Source organism: Rhodnius prolixus, unplaced genomic scaffold (genome assembly GCF_049639745.1).
Source record: "Rhodnius prolixus isolate KJV_2025 unplaced genomic scaffold, Rpr scaffold_3, whole genome shotgun sequence".
Classification (NCBI taxonomy): Eukaryota; Metazoa; Arthropoda; class Insecta; order Hemiptera; family Reduviidae; genus Rhodnius; species Rhodnius prolixus.
In genome coordinates, this window is record NW_027411603.1 from 6,154,224 (window position 1) to 6,178,812 (window position 24,589).

A 24,589-nucleotide genomic window follows, 5' to 3' on the forward strand; every position below is an offset into this window, starting at 1 on the left:
TTTTTTCTCTTTTTGGAAAATTTAGTCATCACACGTTTCCAGCACTGTATCTAAAACTTCTTTTTCATCAACATAGATAGACATGCAATTCAACTAGTAGAATAAATTGTTACCTGAGTAATAAAGTAAATTGTAACTTAGAAGGGGGCGAAAAAGACGAGAAAGCAAACAAATAAATAAAAATGCAGTACTGTACGAAAGTATGACACTTTCAAAAATAGTGTTTGAGCTGGAACAGTCTCAAGATGAAGGATAAGATTGTGAAGGGTAAGTCTAGTAAAAGTTTCAATAATTTTGACAGATGTTACAGTTTGTTGACTGTGGACTATATTATTTTTGTTCGATGAGATGAAAAAGCTACTTTCGACTAGATTTTTCACGGCTGTGATCAACAACTGAGCACATTATACGTACACTTGTAGTGAGCGACGATGATATTTCGAAAAGAAATTGGCTGGTGATAAAAGTTTGGGAATCTATGATTTAGAAACGTCACCACTGCTTTCTTTCTGTCAGTTTTTAGAGCTATATTAAGAATCCGTTTTTCTTTCTAAATAAAATTTCAAATAACTGCACAAATGCAATTAAGCTTCCTCAATTAAAACGCTTTAGTTTTCTAATTGGGTGCTCACTTCTATTCTATTTTCTAAAATATGTTGGAAGAATAATGTAATCAATACATTTGATAAAACGATGGTGCAATTTCTCGAATTATTTGAATATCCAAAAATAAATGTTCTCAGGCTTAATTTTGACATACACCAAAATTCTACAGCGATATATTATCTTTCAATGGTTAGAGTATAAGATACAATTTCATTATTCTTGTTTATTATTACAAAAACCACTTTTTATCGATTTGTTGGTCTTTTTTTAAAGTTATCTTTTTATCAACTATACCTCATCTTATTTAAGTAATGGAGTTACTTCTTATTTCTAACAGTTTGCTTTCAAGTTGAAAGAATATCGCATTAATTTTTTTTTATATTAATGACATCTTATCAGAAAATAGATTTTTCTAGATGGGAGATTCTGAAAGATTTGGATTATAGTCCATGGAATGAGAGCGTTCTAGTTCATGTATATAGTAAGTTATGTATTTGACATTTTTATTTCTTATCTATCGTCACATTATTAAAATTATTCCAGGGACTTGCACAATAAAAACATACTAAATATGTGGTTAGAAATTGAAAGCATTATCTAAGGTTTATTACATTAATTAAGTTAATAGAAAATTTTGGGCATTATAATGTTACATTATTGAGAAAATAGGATGAAAAAATAAATGCCATTTCAGTCGAGTAAAATTTATTTAGCCTAGCTTTCAACCTAGGGACTAGGTCATCTTCAGGGCTAGTTTAGAAAGTAATACTATTACATTTCAGGGTTGGTGTGTCTTCTGTCTTGTCTGTTCATGGACTGAGTGTTGTCTCTCTCACCGGAACTTGGGTATTAACTTTTTTTTTGTAAAAGTAAGAACTTTTTGTTTTTTCCTAGAACCAGATTCTGTTGCATTTCTTGTCAACACTAATGGAGATTTATTTAAAGTGGAAAAGAGCACTAACTATGAACTAGTCAATCCCAAAGCAAGCCATCCGTTCGAAAAAAAAATAACATTTACCCCAACTAAACTCAACATTTCTAATGTAATAGGTAAGAAATGAATACTGATCATTTTAATTGTACAAGCATAGTTACTAAAATTATGGTAATTCAAGGATATCTTTATTGCTTTACAAATCGTTCTTAACGATTTATTTAAAATGAGGTGTAAAACGCACAGAGAACTAATTTTAATTTTGTGCTAAAGTGTAATTTTGAAGGCAGATAAATTTTTCTAAAACATTCTTGACAAAATAGACGTAGAAAATCATAAAAATATATATATATTTCCGTTTTCGCGAATTTGACCAATTCAATAAACTTTTTTTTTTAACCAATTGCAAGAGAATTTAAAAATCGACTACGTGTTTACTTTTATTTTATAAAATTATGTATTTCTATTTCCAGCTTTAGCTTCCGGCTTTTCCCATGCTGTAGCTTTGGATGCTGAGGGTGTAGTTTATTCCTGGGGCGCAAATCAACTTGGACAACTTGGAAATAAAACTCAGGAGGATAACTATTATCCATCTAGGGTTGATATCCCAGAGAAAATCTCTAAGATCTGTTGTGGCTATTTTTGCACTTTTGCACTAGATGAAAATTTGAATGTAAGTAATGAAAATGTATTTTTCTCTTTTTAAAATGGTGTAGAAAACTTAAAAACACGACTTTATCTTTTTAGAGGGTGTTACAAAAGTCTACGCTGCTTCTTCCCTTTAGTTGAATGATTTGTTTTAAATAAACTTTGCATTGTTATTGTACTTAAGCTTCTTGAAAGTAATACAAGGTCAGAACGTCCTCATTGTCTTGTTCTAACTATTTTAATAGGAACTGATACTCGAACTAACACTAGAAAACTTACATGTAGGTTACTACCAAATTAAGTGTCGTGGTGACGACAAAGACAACTAGCAAACATACTTGACCATACAATTCTTGTATTAACCATTAAATAAGATCTATGGTCTTGAATGGGAATTGAACCAAGTACCACAATACTTCTTAACTTGGCGGATTTCGCCTCTAACACTAGGCTATCGTATTGCATGCCAGCGGTTTAGGCTCTACCGTTAATAAGCCCTTGCAATGATATTGGATTGACTTACCTGTAAGTTGTAGGATGTGTTTGGTAAACTCTTCTTAAAAAATACAATAGTGTATAGTGAATTTTCATTTGCAATCAATATTGATTTTATTTTAACAAACCAAACACTCAAAAAGCAATCGATAAGATAATGCTGTGCTTGAGACGGAACTTTGAAGAACTTGTACATTTCGAATTGGTTCTCGATGTGCCAGCTGTTACATCTGAATTATATACAGTACATTTGGATAGAATAATGTTATTCTGACCGAATCTTGTTTCTAATCAATATAAAAACATTTCTGCAGCATAATTTTTCAAATGAATACATTTCGTGTTACACTGCCAAGAAAAATAGTGAGCTGTAGTTTGAATACCTTCTCCAAACATGCTTTATGTTTCGAAAACTAAATTTTTAAAACATATTTATGCATTTAATACTCCTCAACTGGCCAATTTTTGTCGCACCCTAGAACATTTTCTTGGTTTTAAGTTCCATATTTTCTCCAAACTCCTAACTTTATTCATATTAATTGTTGGCTTAAATAAAGATTCCCTGTAATAGAATGGTCTTTTAAGATGTGTAGTATCCCTGCGTTACCGAGAAGTTCTCTCTTGGATTTATTTGGTTCTATTTGCGAGGAAATGACCAAAAAAAAAACTGAAAATCCATATAGTAAAATGTTATGTTGAGAGATTTTGATTGCTAACTTTTTGCATTGGATCTTGTAGAAAAAACCCAAAAGGACACGCGTAAAATAAAAATAAATAAAAAATATAATAATTAATTTTTTCCTGCGTTTCCTGTAAAACCTCAACATTACAATTAGACACGATCGCAAAAATTTCTATTACTACGATTAATTAAACAAACAACTATAAAAAGAAATCGTTTTAAACAATTGAAGAAGTTGATTTAGTTGATTGTTGCAATCAAAATAAACCTAGATTAACCATTGAAATCGTCTTTGATTCCTGTTTTATAATGGCACTAAATTTCTTTATTCAAAATTTCTCAATGAATAAGTGAAATTTGAATGTTCAGTTAGTAACTTGGTCATTCGCTTCTTCTCTTGTTTGAATCACGCAGTTTAAGCTTAAATTTTAAACAAAATTTTGTTTGTTTTTTTTCTGAGAATGATCAATAACGATCGTTGATTTTTTCTGAAGGTGTGGTTTTGGGGCAGCCTCAGCGATATATCACCGCAATCGTTTCAAACTATTCTTGCACCAGTATTGATTATGATCGGTCGATCGATTGTTGATATTTCTTGCGGGGGACGCCACGCTGCTATGTTAACTTCAGATGGAGAGGTAAGTAAAAAAATCGTCAAATTATATCATCAAATATGTAACTATTTTCCTGGCGGGGCTCAAATGTCGTAAACGGGGATTTGAAAGCATATAATTATGATAAAAAGTCAGTTGTGTTGCCGACCAGATCAAAGCTTCTCTCCAAAGCTCCCAAACCTACAAGTTCCTTTTCTCAAGTCTCTTCTCTCATCTTCGCTATTCCGATGGAGGATCTATCCTCTCACCATTCCTGGCCACCTACCCCCTTACTTAGGCATTCTCCACCTCAACTTCCTCTTCCTCATTCTCTCCTCCACCGTTTCCGTTACCTCTATTTACTGCCCGTCATCACCATCCTTAATTAAGTCCTTTCCTGCATTTGACCTCTAAAATCCATTTCTATGACAATAATCCGTGATAAACTAGAATTCCGCTCGATGATGTAGTAAAACATTTTTTCTTTATTTTCGTTGATTTTTGTTTTTTCACAAAAATGGGTGTAATATTCGAACTCTTTCTCATCAGCTGGTAGGTATGCTTGAAGAATTGTCCAACACTCCCTCCCTTGCTTCTATCATAATACGCCTTTCTGAAAAAAATGTTAGAAAACCTGACCTGAGTGAAACATTGTAAAAGTTATATACAGTAGGAATTATTTTCCGACTAAAGCCCGGCTCGCTGCTACCGGAGCATGATGTTAACGAAATGGGTCTACTTTCTTCTTCTTACTTCGGGAATTCGTCCAATTCAAGCACTACTTTCCAGCCAGTGGTGTTTCAAATTTTTGTGTCTAGCATAACATTTGAAAGTACCGCCACCTCTTGGTAATCTACTTCCATACTATCCACAGCATTTAATGTTATTAAATCAACATTAACGAGTTAATATTTTGATTATATTTTTATTTCAATTAGCTTTACATGATTGGGGAAAATGATAGTGGACAAATAGGTTTACCAAATTTTGTAAATGCTGTTTATTGTCAACCTATTTACAATTTAAAAAATATTCAAGAAGTTGTATGTGGTGGTACGTCAACTGCATGTCTCACATTAGACGGTGACATTTTTTGCTGGGGTTGGTTGCACAATAAGGATACTTGTATACCTCAAAAAATTCCTTTAAGGTAAGTTTTGAAATAGTTTTTAGTGCATGTATTTACAGAAAAAAATTTCAAAAAAATATTTTTCAAAATGTATTTAACGTTTTGTTTGTACACTTACCTGCCAGCGGAAAAGCAATTGATATTTGTGCCAACGGGTCGAATGATATGGTCTCTACAATTTTAGAAAATAATCAAATCTACTATTGGGGTGATGATGGTAAGTCTAAACTTTGTTATAATATTCAAATATTTAATTTCTTTGATGTTATTTATGAAGTATTCATAAAGTAAAGAAAGCTTTTGGGTAATACTCATTTTGTATAAATTAAGAAGAATCGTCCAAGAAAAAATTAAATTTTCTTAAGAAAAGAAAAACTTCAATTGTGTTCTTTGGTCAAATTAGTCACCGTTAATAAATAAATAAATAGGGATAACCCAGCCAACTCACCTTACCCTATAATGCTCTCTGATGTCTAAAGGTTAAAAGAACCTGGTCCTCTAGGAAAGTTATTGGAAGCAAGGGAGGCCTGTAGCGAGCAAATGTTGCTTTCTAGGTGATCTGTACATCACTTCCATCAATGCAAGGGAAGGTATATCCTCTTCTAAAACCTATGCAGTCTTTCTAGGAAATAAAATTAATTCATCAAATAATTTATAAATAAGTATTCAACTTACAAAAATTTTAAATTAAAACACTTTTGGTAAAAATAGTATTAAACCTATGTTATTTTATTTACAGTAACAATTATTGTGTTAAGATATAAATAAAAGTAAAAAAAGCTTTTGAAAATAATAGTTTCAGTTCGAGAAAAGTATCCGCTGATTTCAAATGCGAAAACTCTCTTAGATGTATTTGGAAACAAAAAAACTCCACCAGTTCGTTTGGCAGCAGAAACCAATTTAACTTGTTTATTTTCTGATGATGATAATTTGCAGCAAAAAATTGCAAAACTATTTAATAGAAAGGTAATTTAATATTAATTTTGTTATTGTTAAATTGGCAATAGTAGTTAATTTTACTCAAATGTGTAAAATAAAGATCTTTTTTTTATCGAAAACTATTTTTTCATTTAAAAATCACATTTAGGTTTTGGAAAACTATTACCTAAAACACCATCTAACAAATACCAAGTAAGTTTTAGTTTGTTACTACTTAGTTTCTGTTACTGTTTCTTTCTTATTTTACAGGAATATTCTGATCTGAAGATTCAACTGAAAAACGAGGAACTATATGCTCATAAATTCATATTAGGTCTTCAATCTAAATTTTTAGCTAATTTTATTATGAACAAGTTAAAAGGAAGGTAAGTGTGTAAGGTGCATCATATATTATAGCTGTTTAAATGTCATTTAATATATGTAGCTAAAACATTGTGTTTCTCGGTTTTTTTACCCGGTCATTTTGTGCATTGTCACAAAGAAGTGTAAATTGTTTGTCATCTCTGTTATCCATCAAAGTTTCTTTCATCAATATTGGTCTAAATGGTAATGAGATCATCTCTGATCTAAAATAAATGATAAAATATAATAATGGTGAATTTTTTTTTTTTTTTTAATACAGAAAAAGAATTGATATGAGAGAATTTAATAGTGAATCAATGAGATCTTATATCAAGTATTTATACACAAATGAGATAGAGGATATTGAGGTTTTGAATATACCAGGTATTATTTCTTATTTAAAGATTTCATTCTATAAAAACCTATGTTTATAATAAATTAAAACTAATCGGTAGTTGTACGTTAATCCCCACCTGAGAAAAATAGACGATTTCTTTACAATAAATCTGAAAGTTATTAGCGCATTAGCGTTCTCGACTCCCATGCGAAGCTGCCGGGTTTAAGTCTAACTGTCCTTAGATTTTCTCTTCCAAGTAGCTTTTAAATAACCTTTGGTGTTAACTTTAACAGAAAACTGTCAGAAGACCAGCGGTGAACTACAATACATGACTTCATTTTTTTGCGCGATTTTATAAATTAATAATGAAAAAAATATAATTTAATGAATTTTACAGAACTATATGTCGTAGCAATTAAAGATGAGAAAAAGGAATTAAAAGATTTTCTTTTTAAAAAATGGGCTGAAGAGAAATCGAACTATATTATTCAAATGTGTGAAAGTGCTTTCAAAGTTTTTTGATATAATATATTACAGTGATCAAACATTTGATATGTATTCTAATTTTGACGCATGTAAAGTTGTGCAAAAAAAAAAGTGCGTTTGTCTTTAAATTACTCAATAAAAGTGTATTTACTCAATACGCTTTTATCCTTTATGGCCAAACACCAAGACAAAATTCGTACAATACTCATCAGTAACAGCATCATTGTGAGCATCACAGCATCAGTACTGTTTGGAATTTCTGAATGAAATAAAAATATAAAAATTCAATTTCTTGTCGTTTTTGTATTTAAGATTATTTGTTCATATTTTCACATACCATTTAGCAAAAAGCAAATTTAAGGAAACATTGAGTAAAATAACGCTTTTGACTACTCTCTTCTTAATAGAAGGAAGAAGTTTTGTAATCGTTCCAAATTTTGGCAGTCTAGTTTCCAGTAGAAATAAATGTTTTGGATACATCTCCTAATAACAACAAACACAAAAAATGTTTTAGCTAATGATCTTTTGTGTGATATATGAAAAAATAATTAAAAAACGAAAAGTCGCAGGAAAACCAATATCCCACTTTACTTCCATTTTCGTTTGGGGATACTAAGGTTTTGACTGGAATCCATCAAGCATAACTGACATTTTCTGACTAGATTTTTATATTTTTGAGTCGAGGTAATGATCATGCAAGCGATACAAATTTGGAAACTGAACAAGAAGACACTTTTCGCTTGATAATGTTTTAATATTTTGTCTTAATTTTTCCAGCTGATTATTTATAAAAATAATAACTTCAAGTTACAATTGCGTTTCAATGAATTAAAAATGAATGATATAAACTGAAACTATTTTTTTTTTTTTTCGTTTGTGGCAGATTAGAAAAAATAAAAATAATGGAAGAAATGTCAGATTTAGCCATAAAAGTAAAAGAATTTGTGACAAAGAAGCTTAAACAAGAATGCACCACAAAAAGTAAGCAAAATAAACTGTTAGCATTGAATGATGACAATCTGTTTAAAGGGATGAAGATCGTTAAAACATTCCATCCAAGGTTCCCTTATAGATTTATAAAAGGTAATTATGATTATACACCAATGAAAATTAAAGATAAAAAGGCGCAAGAATTCAAAATACCTATCGATATGACCGATTTTGCATCATTTTTTTTCTCACAAAAATTTTTGCCTTCCAAATTTCCAATATTTTTTTATGATGAAACAAGTACAATGGTAACAGGTTTATTAACTGGTTATAAATATAGATATGGCGCTATTCCATTGGAACACTTACTTCAAAACTATTCTAAAGAGAAAATTGATGAGAAACTCCCTCAGAAAGGTATGGTTGTGGAAATGGAACCGCTGAAAGAGAGAGAAACTTTAGTCGAAACGTTTCAGGTATTTTTAGAAGAAACGGAAACTTTTAATTTATTCTCTCGTGTTAGTTCGTATGTAGATCCAGAGGAAGAACCTTTTATATTTTATGTCAAATCGCCAATTGGCGGAAATGATATCTACCATTCGGTCATTAAAAGTAAAGAAACTGATGTGGTAGCAGATACAAACGAACAAGATATACCTGACGATACAAACAAAAAGCTTGAACCAGTTTTTTTTCAATCCAGCTATGATAATACAGCATGTGTGATGACACCGTTTACGTTTGAAAAAGCTGTTGACTCTGAAAAATGTGAATTTAAATCTCAGTCAATAAGTGTTTCTCCATCAGATATCTACGACTCCAGGGCTATGTTTGATGTTGATGAAGAGAAAAACAAATCAATTAAAGTATTTCACACAAATGTTAACTTACGAAAGCGCCCTACAAGTGTTTTAGACTCTCCACAATTCGAATACGTTTACAATACAATTGAGAGAATATTGGACGCTCATTATTATCAAAAAGCACAAATTTTATTTGAACATGTCCATTTAATTCAGGACGCAAATGTGAATCATAGTCTTTCACCATTGATTACATTCCAATTTCCCAAAAATGTTGGATTAAAGAAAGTTTACGAAGTAACTTCACTATCCTGGCATCCATTGAACAAAAATTTAATAGGTGTTGCATATGGGAAAATGCATTTAGAAAAGAAAGCGAAAGGATTGATTTGTATATGGAATTTAAAGAATCCAACCTTTCCAGAAAGAGCATATAAATTCCAAGTTCCTATAAAATGCATAGCATTTTCTGATCAATATCTCAGTGCACTGGCCATTGGATTTGCTGATGGTCATGTGGCAACAATAAATTTCTTGTCCAAAACTTTAGACATAATAAGTGATACTTCTAAGTTGTTATCAGATTACATGGCAATTACACATCTAGAATGGTTCCAAAGTGAAGATGGCGATCACTATCCGGTTAGTTCTAATGAAGCTGGTGAAATATATATTTACAATATTAAGAGAGATTTTGTACCGGAATTACTTTTGGATTTCCAAAAAAATGTGGAACCAGTTAAAGGTGTTAAACAGTTTACAAAACATTTTTCTGGAAATGAAAATAAGATGCTCTTGAAGTTACCTATATCAACATTTACACAACATCCAAAAGATAAATTATTTTATCTTGTCGGCACTTTTGATGGGTGTATTCATATTTGTAACTTGAATTACAAAACTAGAACTGTAGATGTATTTTCTGCTCATGAAGGACCAATAACTAATATAGAATTTCATCCTGAAATTAAGCAATTCTTTTTAACATCTGGTTGTGATTACTTCATTAGAGTTTGGTGTTGCAAAATTTTTCAGCCATTGGTCACATTTTCTGCTCGACAACAATTCCTGCATGGCGCAAAGTGGTGTATCACGAATCCTTTGCTTATTATTGGTTTAAGTGAAATGTATATTGATGTTTGGGATCTACGACGAATAAATAATACCATTCCTGTTGCGACATATGAGAATGTAGAACGTATAAGTTATTTAACATTTAATATGTCGCCATTCGGACAAAATCTCATGGTTGGGGATGCTAATGGTACTGTGATGTTATTTGCAATTGCTGAAACAGAAAGTGAACCATTTTTTAGACCTCAAATATTTTTTAAGGGTTTAAGTGATCATATCAAATGTAGAGATCCATCATTATGGGCAAGATTATTAGAAGTAATGCCTGAGTGTGAAGTAGAAGTACATAAAGAATTATTTGATATTTTGGAGGGTTAAGTTTTTTTGTTTTTGTCAAATGATCAAAATATAACAATTTCATAAATCTTTAATTTCTAGAATAGATAAAAGTATGCGTGGGAACATCTTGCTCATTTAACCAAGTTACTATTGTAAGATTTTTTTTTTTCAAATCAATTTTACTAAAAAATGTCCGATTCTCAGCAGAAATATTGGAAATCTTTAAAAATTTTAATGCTTCACTATTTAATCAATAAAATTGGTCGCAGCTTCATCAAAAAGATTTATATTTACTTTATACCAATCGAAAGAACATTAATTTTCTATTACGTTTACTATAGATTCAAATTAAAGGCCATTTTTATGGATCAAATCTGGTGAATTCGTAAAAAATCTGTGCCATTTTACTCACTACAATTCTCATACATTTTCTTCAACCCCCCAAATTTGAAAAACCCAGTTTATAAATCCGTAGATTACAATTAACTTTTTACTTTTCATCTATTGTTGACATAATTTTCTGGAAAAAAAAGAAGAAATTCTATACTAACAAAATCTCAAAACAGAGATTTCTGGCGGTAACAATATCCAGTATTAAACCAGTATTAAAAGAAATCTATAAATATTGTACAAAAGTATTAAAATATTGTTTAATCCATTTATTACTTTCATTATCTTACATTTATAAAATTATTTGCACTTTACAAAATATTAAAATATTTCATTTTTTTTACATATTTACAGAACATAACATATGTATATTAAATTTATTACTAAAACAGAATTTCTCTACTCCTTCCTCGGCCTGAGAGTTCTCATGAATGATTCTGGCGATTGTTGTCGAACTTCTTCCGATTCGTTTATCTGAAAATAAATAAATAAAAAATCATTTTATAAATATGCCCAGTTTTTATTTTCTTAATCAATCAATTTCTAGATGCTTAAACAAAAACAAGCAATCTTCAGGTCCTTCCAACATATCGTAATAAGAACTAATTGTGTATGAAGAATAAAACTTTTGAATGACTATATTTTGCCCGTATCTTAATTGTGAAAACTTAAAAGACTCTCACAATTTTACAATAGTTCATGACATAGTAGTCATTCATAATTCTGTTACGCTTTCAGTGAATTAAAGATAAAAATAATAATTGAAGATGATCTTAGAACTTTATGTATCTTCTAATTTTTATATTATTTTAATTTTTTTTTTCGATAATCACAGGCTACTAGAAATGATGTTTTTAGTTGATGATTCTCTTCAATTAACAGCAAAATGTATCCTTATTTAAAAATATATATTATAGAAACATCATTGAAACTCAATCAAAAAGGCTTTGGCAATTAGCCGCCATTGGAATCACCTGACAAGGTAACACAAGCACCTGTCACCACTTACACTGCTCAAACTTTTCAGGTCGATTCTGTGGAACTAATGATGAAATTAGATAAAAACTCTTTCAGAACTACATTCGACCAAACAGAGTAGATAAAAATTATTAGTTGCTTTTGGAACACCAGCCGTATGACATGAACATAAATAATAACCTGCTAAGGGATTTAATCTAATAAGAACTACGTTCAACCAGAGTTCAAAATATGACAGATGAAGAGAAAAGGTCAACAAGTAAGCAATGTGCAGACTAATTATTACTATATAATTCATGGATTTGTTTTCCTGCAAAATTAACGTGCTCAGTACATAAAAATTTAAAAAATCTGCTGTTAACATTAACACGATATTAATTTTAAAAAACAAGTGTAATTAAAAAACAAAGTACATTACATAAAATGACACTTTAGAAAAGTTATTCAGAATAAATTATCTCCATCTACGTTTGTGCAAAAGTTGTAAGAAGCTTAGAGAATATCGTACATGCTAATTTTTGAAAAAAAAAATTAAATGACGGAGTTTGCACTTTACATAATAGAATATATACAGTATACTATAATGTAAGAGTTTGAGACCCTAATGAGGTTTATTTGCTAATAAGCTTTCCCCTTTTAAGCAATAACTAACTTAAATACCTGTAATGGATAAAGATCATCTCTGAGATGATCTGATTCTTTCCTGAACAACTTCCTCCTAGCTCGGGTCGAGTTTAATGCTTCTTCTTCTGAAGTAGTTTGTCTGGCTGAAGTTAAAATTAACAAAAATATAAGTCTCAAGTTATTTAGTTTTTGTTTCTTTTAATTACAATCAATAATTGATATGCACTCACAGTAAGAAGGTAATTCCAATTTAGGTCGTCTTGTCCTAGCCTTTTTTCTATATTAAAAAAAAACAAATTAATAAAAAAAAACTTTCTTGTTATTATTAGGAAGAGAAAAGTGGACTAGCCACTTCTTCAGAGTTCTTGGCGTGTTTTTAGAGCACCAGCCGTATAACATGAAGATAAATAATAACCTGCTAATGGATCTAATCTAAACGTAAAAAGGTAAAGTTACTTTAAAAAATTATAGATTAAAATCAACAAAAAGAATTCCCAATATTGGAAATGTAATAAGGTCCACACTGTTGGATAAAATCTTCTATATAATTCGTCGTAGCAATCATATTTCTTGTATTCCTGACGGTTTGGAACTTTCTTTCTATCATCATCATCTTGATGGATGGAAGTCCGAATTCCGTTAGGGGTACAAGAAATATGTGTGCTATGACGATTTAAATAGAAAACAAAATCCAATAACTTGGCATTAGCATATTTAACAAGGAAGACTTTGTCTCAAAACCATCATAAACTGTTACTAATTGTCTCAAACCATCATAAACTGTTACTAACTTTTTCCCAGTAGTAGCGGCTTGAATTGGAATAAAAAATGAGGGATCGTCCGATTCAGAAGCAGAATTACCATCAGATGTATTTACTTTTGCTCGACGTGTTGTTCTTCTCAATTTTTTTGCCTAAAAGGACAAAAAATAAAGGTATTGTTAACAAGCTCATGGTATTTTAACCCTCAACTGGTATCGTCGGGTCAAATTTGACCCGCGCGTTTTTTTTTTTTTTTGTGGCATTTTGTTGGAATTAACTATAAACATCTCCCCTTCTCTGAATTCTCCTCTTTCATCCTCACCAACAATCCACTATACAAATCAGTCGTTCTTTTCTTTCAGGACTTTTCTTTTCTTGGAATAAACATCTAACTTTAAGAAAATAACGTTTTTCAGTAAATATTATTTTTTGTTCTTTTTTTTGTTATTAAAAAAAAATGCAACTTTTGCATTTATTAACTTTTTTTTTGTTTTTCTTAATCTTATGCAACAAATTTAACAAAATATTCATCATTTTCGTTTGCTAAATACATTTCCTAACAAAAACTAAATCGACTTTTTTTATATCAATGACCTTTTAAAAGTAATGTGCATTTAAAGTTTCGGGTCAAAGCTGACCCGACGATACCAGTTGAAGTTGAGATTTTGAAGATACCAGTTAAGGGTTAAACAACTATCTTTTATAGTTTTTTAATTAGGCTCTATTTCAATCTGTTACTTTTATTGTAAATATTTATTATAATTATAGGTAACTAACGGAAAATCCTTTATCACATTGAATAACTTGTTCAGAACCATCTTCTAGGGTCAGTTTGCCTAATGCTGCTGCACATGCATCTGCTTCAGCTTGCTACATTTAAAGAAAAATGTAATATATAGTCTGATTTTTTCAATTACTTATTATAAATTAAGTTTACTAATAACTTTTAATATTTTTTTACCTCAACAGGATAGTGTTCTTGGCTTTTCGCAGCTAGAAGAGCCGAAAGATTATCCACGTCCCGGGTCAGTTCTTCAGTTTTGTGATCCTAATGGATTGAAATTTGGTGAGAATATTCTGTATTTACAAATTCTACAACCTATTAGATTTTAATGTTTTAAAAATTGACTCTTTACTGACAGATCAAAACCAGTTGGGGATTGATTATCGGTGATTTCATTATTCAAGAGCTTCGAATTTGATATTCAAAAATAAAATTATGAGATCATGTACAGAATAATTTGAAGCCAGAGAAAAAGTAAAAATAAAAAGTAAGTAAAATAGATTTCATGATATTGACCTTTATTGCGATTTCTTCTTCCAACTTAATAACTTTTGCTTCTAACCTCTTTAAATTGGCTCCCTGTTCTTTGAATTCTTCCCAACCTTGACGTATAGTTTTATCTCGTTCCTGAAAATAGTATTTTTCAGTTATTCTATTATTCACTCAATTTAACATACTCGTATCTTCTGAAGCTCAATATCATTGTTGAGAAAATAAAGCACTTCGCAAAGAAAATTAATAATAAAGTACTACATCACATTGTGAAGAATATTCTGATAAATAGATCTGCTTATTTAAGAGCGACGACGAAATTTGAAGATGCTGGGGCTAAAACTCGAGAGTTTTAGTACTTTTAAATTCTAAACGGGATTCTAATATTAAAAATCTAAAGAGTATGTGAACTTTTTGCGTTTTAGGGCTTAATATGTCTTTATAGGTACAGAATAGTTCTTATTAACCAGTTTTTCGTTGTCTGGCGGTCTTAGAACGTACTTTTATCTGCACGATTGAAATATTTCAATATTCGGATGGATTAAAGAGAGAGAAATCTGACATAGAATTATCTAGTAGAGCTTTCCATTAAAATCAAATTCTAATACTGAATAAAAATAACAGTAATAATACTAAAATTCTAACCTGAACTTCTGCTTTTGCCTGGCTGTAGGCTTCACAGAGTCTATTTAAAAGGTCTTCATGGTCTACTGGATTGCCATCTTCTTTAGATTTGCAGTCCAGCCCAAAATTTTCAACAGTACAGATAATATTCTTTTGCAATTGAGTGATCTGTGCTTGCAGTTGATTTATTTGCTGTTCTTGTCTCTCCTAAATATTATTATTATTTTTTTTATTAACTAAAGAAAGAGTATGATATACAAGATAAAGATGAAGTAATAAAAATAAAATCAGCTTTTTCATTACATTAAAAAAAAAGAAGTAAATAAATGACTGAAATTTGTATTAATTTGTATGACTGTGATGAAACTACAGTCAGAAAAGCAAGACTGAATGCTGAACTTGAAGTATTGCCGATTTTATCCTGTCGCAGCATGCATGTTTATTGTATCCCTAACCAGTTACGAATTTTTATTCCTCATTAGTGGTAGATTAATAAGTTTGTTGTAGAGAATCCGACTTCAATTATGTTTTCGTCTCACAGTAATAAACTGATTAATCTATCTTTCATGATGAATAATTGTAATTTGATGATACATACGAGTACATATAATAACCAGTGATATTATCCAACACTACGGGCCTAACCACATTTTCAACAGTTTACTCGAAATGTTTAAATATTTTGTATTTAATTAAATAAATTTTTATTTCGGGATGATGTGATGAACATTGAAGGGGATTGATTGAAGTGGGTAGGTTAGATAGTCGTGAATGTTTACCCACCAAAAGGGAAAGGTAGATTAGGCACTTATTCAGAGATCTTGGCATCTTTACCAAACCATTGGGATCCAACTAACATGTCAATTCTCACTCAATATACATAATAATACAAAAGGCTCGCAAATATGGTCGGTGTTCAACTAATTTGGTTTTTTGCTCGTTGAAAATTTGTATAGTTATGAAGTTAAGTTGGTCAGCATTGATCCAAATTTTGCGCCTGATAAATTTAGAGAATAATGTTTTGTTAGGGCACATTAAGGGAGATGGCCTAGTATTAAAGAAATTGCGACCGACTAATGGAAAAGACAGAAAGTCAAGTATGTGAGAATGGTCATAGGATGGCCAAAGAGCAAATGGATAAGCTCCTGAAGAAGGCCAACAATCATCTTGGCTTTACTGTTGGACTTGTCATGCTCTAAGTACTCATTAAATAATAACTTTTCTTTCTTACAGTTACTACTTTATTAGCAGCTCTTGTTTGGGCTGCTACAATTAGTTTCTCTAATATTTCTTCTGTTTCATTAAATTCATCATCTTCTTCTTGACAATTTCCAATGCCAAACAAGTCACAAAGTTGCAATAATTTCATTTGTATATATTGTTTCTGCGACTGAGGGCTTTCAGAAAATTCTCCAGAATGGACATTCTAAAAAAATTTAAAAAAATATTAAAGCTATTTTTAAAATCGACCTCAGGACGAACAGTGAGCTATAAAAGGCTCTTAAGAAGAGAACAATCTAAAGGAAGGCATTGAACTCCAACGCGGGATCTTCACGTGAAAGAGTATCTAAGTGGTCTGTGGTCTGGTGTATATGAAAGAACTATTTGCCACACTTCTCTTTAGAGTTGTACCATTAAAAGACCTTAATGTAGTTTGTACACTCATTAACGTAATAGATTTAGACAAAAATTTAGTACATCCGGTTGGATTTTACTAAAAGAGAAGGTAACAAAATTATTATTAAGTTTACGCTTACTGTTTTTTTTTATTCATTTTAATTAGACAGACCATTATTGAGAGTAACCCCTCCAAAACAAGTTTTACCGAAAACTACTCTTTCTTACTAATAATGTATAAAATAAATCAATATAAATATTGATATCTTACAGGACGTATTGGTGACAGTTGTTTTTTTTCTTTCTTTTCATACAGTTCTCTATAAGATTTTTTAAGCTCTTGCATTTCTTTGTGATGTTCCTCTTTGATTATTTCAATTCTGGCACTATTAAAGAGAGGAGAAACATAAATGGTGTTGAATTATTTCATCTTAAATTTACAAAATAAAATCAAGAAAGCATCCACACAACACCAAACATACCTGTTTTGTCTAAATGTTTCATCTAAAATTTGAGTTGATTTAGTCCAACATTCTGTTCGAATCTTTTCAATACGATTTTTGAAAGATTCCCTTAATTCTTGAATATCTACGTCTTTTTGGGCTATACTTTGTTGCAGTAGTTCAATCTCTTTTTTGTATTCCTAGTAGCAGAATGTAAATCTTTTTTGAAAACTTTTAATGTTTTAACTTTTCATTTAATTAGAACAATAAATTTCTAAAAGAGGAACTTACAAGACAATTGTTACAGCCTAAAGAACTTCCCACTCCTTCGTCTGTGTCACCTTTAATAAAAAGAATTAACTTGGTTAAATAAGTTGAAATAAAGTAGTTTCAGAATGGAGCTGTTAACCAACGTCCATTTAACGAGCAACTTTACGTTCTGTTCATATGATCAAATAAACGATTAATTTTATGAATTAGACTTGTGCAATATCTTCTTGTTTAGAAAAAAAATTCAACCTTAGAAAGCCTCTAAAAAATATATTTTTTTTTTAGTTCATTACCATACCTCTGGTTGTACATTTTATCACGGCCTAAGCAGCCGGAGGATGTTAAAGATTTAGAAAGCGGTTAGTTATAAGAGTCCCATGCTTAGGTTTTACAAAATTAGTAAATAGAAATTCTTACTTGTAATGGCATGCAGGTCATCTATTCTTGTTGAACAATAATCAGCAAATACAGACTTCCTTTTGCTTATAACTTTTTTCATAAATGGTTTTGCTTTAATTTTCATCGCGACTGCGGTAGATTTTAATACTTGTTGTGTTTCTGACGTTAACTCGTCACTTTGTGATATATTCGTAATCATCGTTATTCCAGTATTTCCTAACAGAGCATGTTGAAATAGTTGAGTTAATTTAGACTCTCTAAATGGTACCATTTGTTTATCCTGTTCTTTACGTGACTGATTAGCTCTATAAATAAAAACAAAAAAATAAAAAGGTCCATTAAATAAAATAAATGAAATTTGTTTGTTTCTGGTATTTTACGCTGATAGACGCATCTAAGGGAAGGTGTATAAACCTTCAGATTCTTGAAAAGGGAAATGTTTTGCCATAATTTGTTTCCAATACATTTTAACGTGTTCCAACCCTATATAGGAAATTCTGTCAATATTAAATGACGATTCTCCTACATCTTTATAGAAACATAAATCCATCTATGGTTATACTCATTCTTGACTTAGCATTCTAAAGTAAAAATATGCTTAAGTGAAATTATTATTGAAAAGGGGATTCAGGTTATGTTAGCGCGATCTAAGGGATCTAGTGCTACACCCATATCGTCCTTTTAGTTTGATTAGACTCCAGTGTTTTGAAAAGGGACTCATGGAGAAAGCTTAAAGCCCTCTCAGCCTTATTGCAATTATGTCTTAGTAAACTTACGGCGAGTGGCTAATAATGAAGTTTATCGCCTGCCTATGGCCTTGTATTTTCAATCAAAATTGCTACGACTATAAATGCGTCCACTGTGCACGATATTATTGGTTACTAACAGACTGAAAAATAGAACTCCATTCAAATCTTTAAAAAAAAATGTCGAAGATATTGACCTGATTACATTAAAACATCTGTTAAGAACAAGAAGTGATGTATTAATATTTTGTGATTCTTTAAGTCTAGCTCCATAATTTCTGGTTTTCTTCTGTCTTTCTGCTCCCGCCAGATCACATATTGTAAAACTAAAACAACAATAATAGTTAATTAGAACAACAATAATTGTTAATTAAATACACAAATGAAAACAAAATTCAATCTATTCTTCACTTCAACATCTGGAGACAGTTCGGCATCGTCATCGCCAGGAGTGGAGCCGATAAAAGACTAATGGCCTCCGGGCAAGGTTTTCTCATTACACCTCCGATTGCTATTACTGGTGGGAATAGGTGGTGCTACAAAGAGGTGAGGTGAAGTGTATAACAGGTGATAAGACAATTTTTCATTAAAATTGCAGTTAAAAGGAAAGTCTGCCCGTTCCGCCCTTCTCCATAAATAATGTTTCCATAAATATATTTTCCAAGGAAAAAATTGCAAATAATTTATAGATTTACATTATTGGACAAAATAAATGTGCCAGATTCCAAAAAAATGTTTCGAGTCCTTCGCGAGAAATACCCATAACACCAAAACTCGATTCTGTAAAGAGGCATTTCTGTTGGGCAGATTTTGTCCAATACCTTATTATTCTGTTCCGTGACGGATTCTAGAGGAAATATTAAATTTGAACCTTTCAGACTCTGGAAATACACCTCCTAGATACAATTCACAGACGCTTACATTCTGCGATAAAAACAAAAAATCTCATGTTATTTAAGGTACTGGAAGAGCTGGCTGCTGTTAAAGGTTCTCTTCTTGTCTAGGTGCCGGCTTATTTGGGAATTATTGTGAGGAGAGGTGAACAGGCTGACTAAATCGGCAACCTTATTTTCCCTCATCACGTTTGACACATAAATCGCAGCATTCATCCTTATGGCTGAACTCTAGAATGTAAACAGTCCAAATTGATGGATCGGGTTCCGAATGGGGAACATTGTGAGATGCTGGTGAATCCTTTGTAAATCTTGTTTGATTACAACAATGCCCAGTGTGGTTTAAGACGTAACCTGTATACAATGGCCATGCCCGATCTTTCGTGCGAATCTTTTATGTAGTTAATGAATACAGTAGAAGAAACACCTGGATAGGTGATGGATAGATGTTTCTATCCATCTTATGGCGCATTGTGAAAGGTGTGAGGATAGTAGGTTTAGTATCTTTGCTAGGACTAGGTAAACGGTGGAGGAGCAAAGAAGGTTGGTTGTTCGGTTTGTTCGGACAGCTGTGATTCTTAGGTTACTCTGGCCTATACTGCATTTTCATCAGAGGAAACAGTTGTTGCTGTTTTTTTGACGGGAAGGCTCAGACGGGCTTTGGAGATTATGCTCCCCATTGGCGCCAATAACCTCAGATGTTGACGCGCCTCAAATAGAAAATAATAATAAGGTAGTAACAATAGATATTTTAGGACGCATACATTTTTTTTTTTTTGGTCATTTTCTCTTCAGTTTACAATCTACATGATCGACTTGAAGATCATTAAATTCTTTTGAATCTCTTTGTTAATATACTAATACCCGTTTATAATTAAAATAAAAGTGCCAATATTTACCTAGAAACGCTGTAGTATGTGCCGTCTTCTTGATGGGGTCGTTTAATTATCTTAATGCTGAACACACAATGAGACCGACTAGAATTTTTATTCTGTGTAGTTGGAGATACGTGTAGATTGTGCTTTCCAAATAAATATAATTGATAAGCTTCTTTCCAAGATGAAACACATATGTATTTTGCACCTGCATAAGAAATACTTAAACTAATTAATTATATAATGTATAAATTTAAAAGCGTCATTAGAGAATTGTCACAAATTATCCAAGATGGAGCAAAAGTTTATGAATATCTTTCTCTCAATGGCAAATTATTGTAATTTATTAAGAATGTAGATGGATAAATTAAACATTAGGTTCAAAGCACTCCATCTATTCTCAGTTGTGTTGGGCTTATTTTTCGTGCAGTTATTGACAAACGGGCAGTTTTATTGCAAAGATCTAAGCGTTCTTAAAAATTGGTTAAACACAGTATTCTCTTCTCTTACAACAATCCTCACAGTTGCTAAAAGATAAATTCGAATTCAGTGGAAAACTCCTAAATTTGCCAGCACATTTAATTGGGAGTTAATATTAAATTGATAGAAGTACCGTCATGATACACAAAAATGACTTTACATGGAAGTCCGAAGACCTCTATCCCGAAAACCAAAGAATCATCGATTAGTCCTTATTGAACGCGTGCATTGTTACAATTTTATAAACTCATTTTTTCGAACTCTGTGGGCCTGATAAGTCTAAGCTTCTAAGATATATTCTACATTTTTTAAGTAAAAATATTTACCTTTCACATAACTGCTTTTAAGCTCATCTATGGCAAGTTTTAAAGGAATTTTTTCCGCACTATTTACGAATAGATCATAAATGCATTCATTATACACTTCTATAAAAGATAACCACACTGAATATAAACAAACAAGGTCTTTTTCTATTCGTAAGCATTCAATGTTTTTCAATGTTTCCTCCATTTCACTATAAGATGTGGCACCTAAGTATTAACAATCAAAAAGTGAAAGTAAATATTAAATTTTATAATAATTCAAAAATTACTAGTTAGATTGATCGTATTTTCTTACGAATTGTGTCGTTAACACTGCCTGATTTGCTGATCTAAAAAGAACAAAAAAATTGTAAATACTTGTCCGTGGTTAAATTAGGAATGCAAAAAGCCTAATAACACATCCTCTTCATGAACGAATCAATCATAAAGTGCTTACTATTTTCAACATAATGTTTTGGGAAAGTTCCAGTATGCTTTCTTTTTCTTTTTCCATTTTATTCACCATTGTTCTGGTTAGTATAGACACGCCGATCGACTGGGAAGGGCACAGGTAATTATAAGTATCCTTATATTCGTCAATACTAGCGAATATTACGTAGAGGACTCTTGGTATGATTCCTGGTTCGGATCCTTTCCCTTTAAATTAAATAAATATAACATTAATTTAAAAGATTGTGACAGTATCTTTCCTTTAACAGAGCCATTCATTCAAAAACCTTCAGCTAATCTCTTTATATTAGCTTTCTTTACACATTCAGCATGACTTGCTCCTCAAATCTTAAATTTCAAATTTCTAGAATGATTCTATCATCAATCTATAAAATCAAAATTTTATTCAATTTTTGATAAACAAACATGTCCTATTTCTAAAGCTGTTACATTCAATAGTCTGAAAACCATCGTAGTTTTCTTTTACTTTTATTATGACAACCATAGTTAACCCAGTTCTTAGAACTTCTTGGTTGGAGAAATTTAGATTCTAGTGAATTCTGATTCTTAGTTACCTTAGATTCCTTTTCTTAGAAAACTATAATTCTAAATTTTAAATTAGCTTTTTAAATTTCTTCCAAGCAATTTTGTTGTAAAGTGGTAAAGTATACATATTTGATGTAAAGTACGTGTCAGCAAATATGTATTAAAATGTACCGAATAACTATGGTTACTTTACTGAAATTACAAGAGAAAAGGGGTGCTTATTTAATTATTTTAGATAGAGCTATAGGAATTAATAGAAATAGGGTACACGTTTGAAAAAAACAAAATACAATTTTATAGTTTTATGATGAACTCAGAGAAGTATGAAATGTCTCTTCCGTGGGCATCGTCTCAGATATGATAATGGACATCTATTAAAATGAAAGTATGAGGACTAATGAAAGTAATATATATTTTATGTATCTTTTTCTAGATTACATTCTAAGGGGAGTACTATTTCTCGTAATTCTAGGTAAATTCAATTATTCTCTTAAAAATTTACTTTTCAATGAGTCAACACGCCTCACATTTTCGTCATTCTTTCCCCATACTTTCTTTTCAAAGAATACATATTCTGTTCAAAAACTCTTCAATCACTGCTTTGGAATTTGAGATTTTTGTCATTGTAAGACTAGACCGAATCATCAGCTCAAAAAAAAGAGTAGAGGGAGAGGTCCTTTTCTATATTACCATCACAAGGATTCGGCATAGTAAATCTCTTTTATCTTTATCAGTTTTAAAGGACCCAACCGGCCCCACGCTCCAAATCTTTAAAGTCACTGGTTTTTCCTTATAATATAAACTATACTTTAACCTTTTTACCTTGTATTGTAAAGGTCTTTCCAGAACCTGTAGTACCATAGGAAAAAAGCAATGTATCATTTCCTTGCAATACTTCTTCTAATCTTGGTCTCACAATGAGATCAAATACTTCAGTTTGTGTCGCAGTAGGCGGTAGAATACCATTAAAGAAATATCTACAAATAAAAGATAAAAATTTGTATTCATGTGCATAAAGTGGAATTACAATCAGAAATAAAAGTATCACATTAAAATAGTTAATACTAGATTTACCTCCCGTACAAATCACACCTTTTAAAAATAATTTAAAGTACTTACTCATTATAAATTTCGGCTTTTCCACTTGACGATATGGACGTAAAAGCTTTCTCGTTGAGCTTGTAATGTTTACTCTGAAATAAAAATATCCTAATAAAAATTTCTTTTAATTTCATTTTAGACTATTTTCTTTCATGGAGCGTAATTTCCCTTAATAACAGAAAAATCAAGTACAAACCCAACTATTTGATCAGTTATTAGCAAAAACATTACACATTTACCAATTAATTGCTAGTTAGTAGTTGAAAGTAACTACACCCTGCGCTCGAACTTCCTTGGCAAAAAAGTACGTCAAAAAACCACCTTTTTGCTGAGCAAATTTTAAACATTTGCACCACACAACTACTAACAATAGAACGGGAAGAGTCGAGGATAATTTGGCCAACCTACCTAACACCTCATTTCCTCAAATACTCGATATGACCAGGTATTCAGACTGGAAGTAAATTCTTAAACACTCGAGGAACAGTCTATTACCGATCTTGTGGTGGCACAAACATTAATGACTTCTGTCATCCGAATAGTTTAAAAAAATCGTTTTAGAAGCTGAATTCTGCTCATCAGAAATACAAGAAATATCTTAAGAAAATAAAGTAAGAAGAAAATTGTCTATATTGAAAGAAAGTAATGTCCTTTGAGACACTACCAATGATCTCCCGTCTCCAAAATATACTCTGGTCTTGTAAAATCTAGCAAATAGAAAATGAGGCTTGAAACAATGATAAAATTGTAATTCACCTAGTAGGGAAGGGATTAGCTATGCGGTTAGCGTATTGGAATCCCGCGCGGAGGTCCCGGGTTTGAATCCAGCTGCTGACTTTAGATTTTCTCTTTCTAGGAGCTTCTTACAGCTCACTGTCCGGTGATAGACAGTGTTGTCTGTAACGAGAGAACACTGTCCGGAGGCCGGCTGTGCACTGAAAAAAGCTCTGGGCGCCTAACTTAGATGTTGACGCGCCTTAAACACTGAAAAAAATAATTAATTAAAATTAATAATATCTACGACTTACATTAATTTCATCGGAAATATTTTCTGCATTTAAAGGTTTAATTCTTAAAAAGACTTTTATAGTATCATCTTCTGATGTACCATGAAAATCGATACGTCGAAGAACATCTGTTTTTGGTAAATGAACTTCTTTAACGTGATCTTGACTAGATGGTTCCAAGTATGAAAGGGCCGTTCTTAATTTCCTTGAGCTATCCATTTTACTTTATTGAATGCTAGATATTAAAAATGAATGAACCAATCAGTGTCACTATCCGAACAGAAAATATTTACAACGTAACAGATAATTTAAAATTTTACCTTCTTTAAGAGTACGGTCTTCAGTGCGTCTATAAGCAATCATCATCTAAAACTGACCCTTAAACGAACAAATTGAAATGAAGAAACAATTTTTACCAAAGTTCAAACAAAAATATTATGCACTAATACGTTACAAGTTAACCCCTTTTG

General features: G+C 31.2%; 3 protein-coding genes and 1 long non-coding RNA gene across 16 annotated transcripts in view; 2 read left to right on the forward strand and 2 right to left on the reverse strand.

Moving 5' to 3' along the window:
- The first annotated feature begins 87 nt into the window (after positions 1-87).
- Positions 88-24,589, forward strand: part of LOC141453742 (RCC1 and BTB domain-containing protein 2-like) — a 40,898-nt gene continuing 16,396 nt past the window's right edge. For 4 of the 11 annotated variants that reach the window (XR_012458155.1, XR_012458156.1, XR_012458153.1 and 1 more), the window contains exons 1-15: positions 927-1,087; positions 1,501-1,656; positions 2,014-2,213; positions 3,860-4,003; positions 4,897-5,108; positions 5,213-5,304; positions 5,884-6,053; positions 6,276-6,391; positions 6,649-6,752; positions 11,755-11,964; positions 12,659-12,775; positions 13,134-13,263; positions 13,859-13,978; positions 14,060-14,156; positions 14,233-14,361. Coding sequence is in view for 2 of the 11 variants with exons in the window: in XM_074127301.1 (XP_073983402.1) it covers positions 991-1,087; positions 1,501-1,656; positions 2,014-2,213; positions 3,860-4,003; positions 4,897-5,108; positions 5,213-5,304; positions 5,884-6,053; positions 6,276-6,391; positions 6,649-6,752; positions 7,103-7,227 (1,416 nt within the window). In the remaining 9 variants the exon portion in view is untranslated. The other 7 variants (XR_012458154.1, XR_012458152.1, XR_012458157.1 and 4 more) reach the window with 6 other exon arrangements.
- On the reverse strand, positions 4,003-7,961 carry LOC141453756 (uncharacterized). Of its 3 annotated transcripts, XR_012458171.1 has the most exons (6): positions 7,529-7,961; positions 7,343-7,450; positions 6,481-6,592; positions 5,536-5,709; positions 5,206-5,259; positions 4,963-5,101 (listed from the first exon to the last, which is right to left on the reverse strand). It is a non-coding gene; the product is annotated as an uncharacterized lncRNA (long non-coding RNA). The 3 variants fall into 3 exon arrangements; XR_012458169.1 differs by lacking the exons at positions 4,963-5,101; positions 5,206-5,259 and adding an exon at positions 4,003-4,571; XR_012458170.1 differs by lacking the exons at positions 4,963-5,101; positions 5,206-5,259; positions 7,343-7,450 and adding an exon at positions 4,003-4,571.
- On the forward strand, positions 8,015-10,429 carry LOC141453739 (uncharacterized). The gene has a single exon (XM_074127297.1). The coding sequence runs from the start codon at positions 8,094-8,096 to the stop codon at positions 10,374-10,376; it is 2,283 nt and encodes a 760-aa protein (XP_073983398.1). The 5' UTR covers positions 8,015-8,093; the 3' UTR covers positions 10,377-10,429.
- LOC141453738 (kinesin-like protein KIF20A) lies at positions 10,982-24,338 on the reverse strand. Its single transcript, XM_074127295.1, has 21 exons — positions 24,141-24,338; positions 23,131-23,204; positions 22,834-22,988; positions 21,473-21,672; positions 21,332-21,365; positions 21,040-21,243; positions 20,258-20,441; positions 18,663-18,791; positions 17,738-18,024; positions 17,342-17,391; positions 17,090-17,250; positions 16,879-16,993; positions 16,222-16,416; positions 15,012-15,197; positions 14,391-14,501; positions 14,052-14,138; positions 13,868-13,960; positions 13,121-13,242; positions 12,560-12,606; positions 12,366-12,472; positions 10,982-11,201 (listed from the first exon to the last, which is right to left on the reverse strand). Exons 1-21 carry the CDS (start codon positions 24,336-24,338, stop codon positions 11,127-11,129), a joined length of 2,814 nt encoding a protein of 937 aa, XP_073983396.1. The 3' UTR covers positions 10,982-11,126.

What these genes read in the sequence shown, in the direction of transcription:
- LOC141453739 (XM_074127297.1), top strand. Translation starts at nt 8,094, where the DNA reads ATGGAAGAAATGTCAGATTTAGCCATAAAAGTAAAAGAATTTGTGACA.
- LOC141453738 (XM_074127295.1), bottom strand. Translation starts at nt 24,338, where the DNA reads ATGGATAGCTCAAGGAAATTAAGAACGGCCCTTTCATACTTGGAACCA. An exon ending in GAAACATTTAGACAAAACAG is followed by an intron (nt 16,994 to 17,089) that starts GTATGTTTGGTG and finishes TCTCTTTAATAG; the next exon opens with TGCCAGAATTGAAATAATCA. An exon ending in GCCGCTACTACTGGGAAAAA is followed by an intron (nt 12,607 to 13,120) that starts GTTAGTAACAGT and finishes TTTTTAATATAG; the next exon opens with AAAAAAGGCTAGGACAAGAC.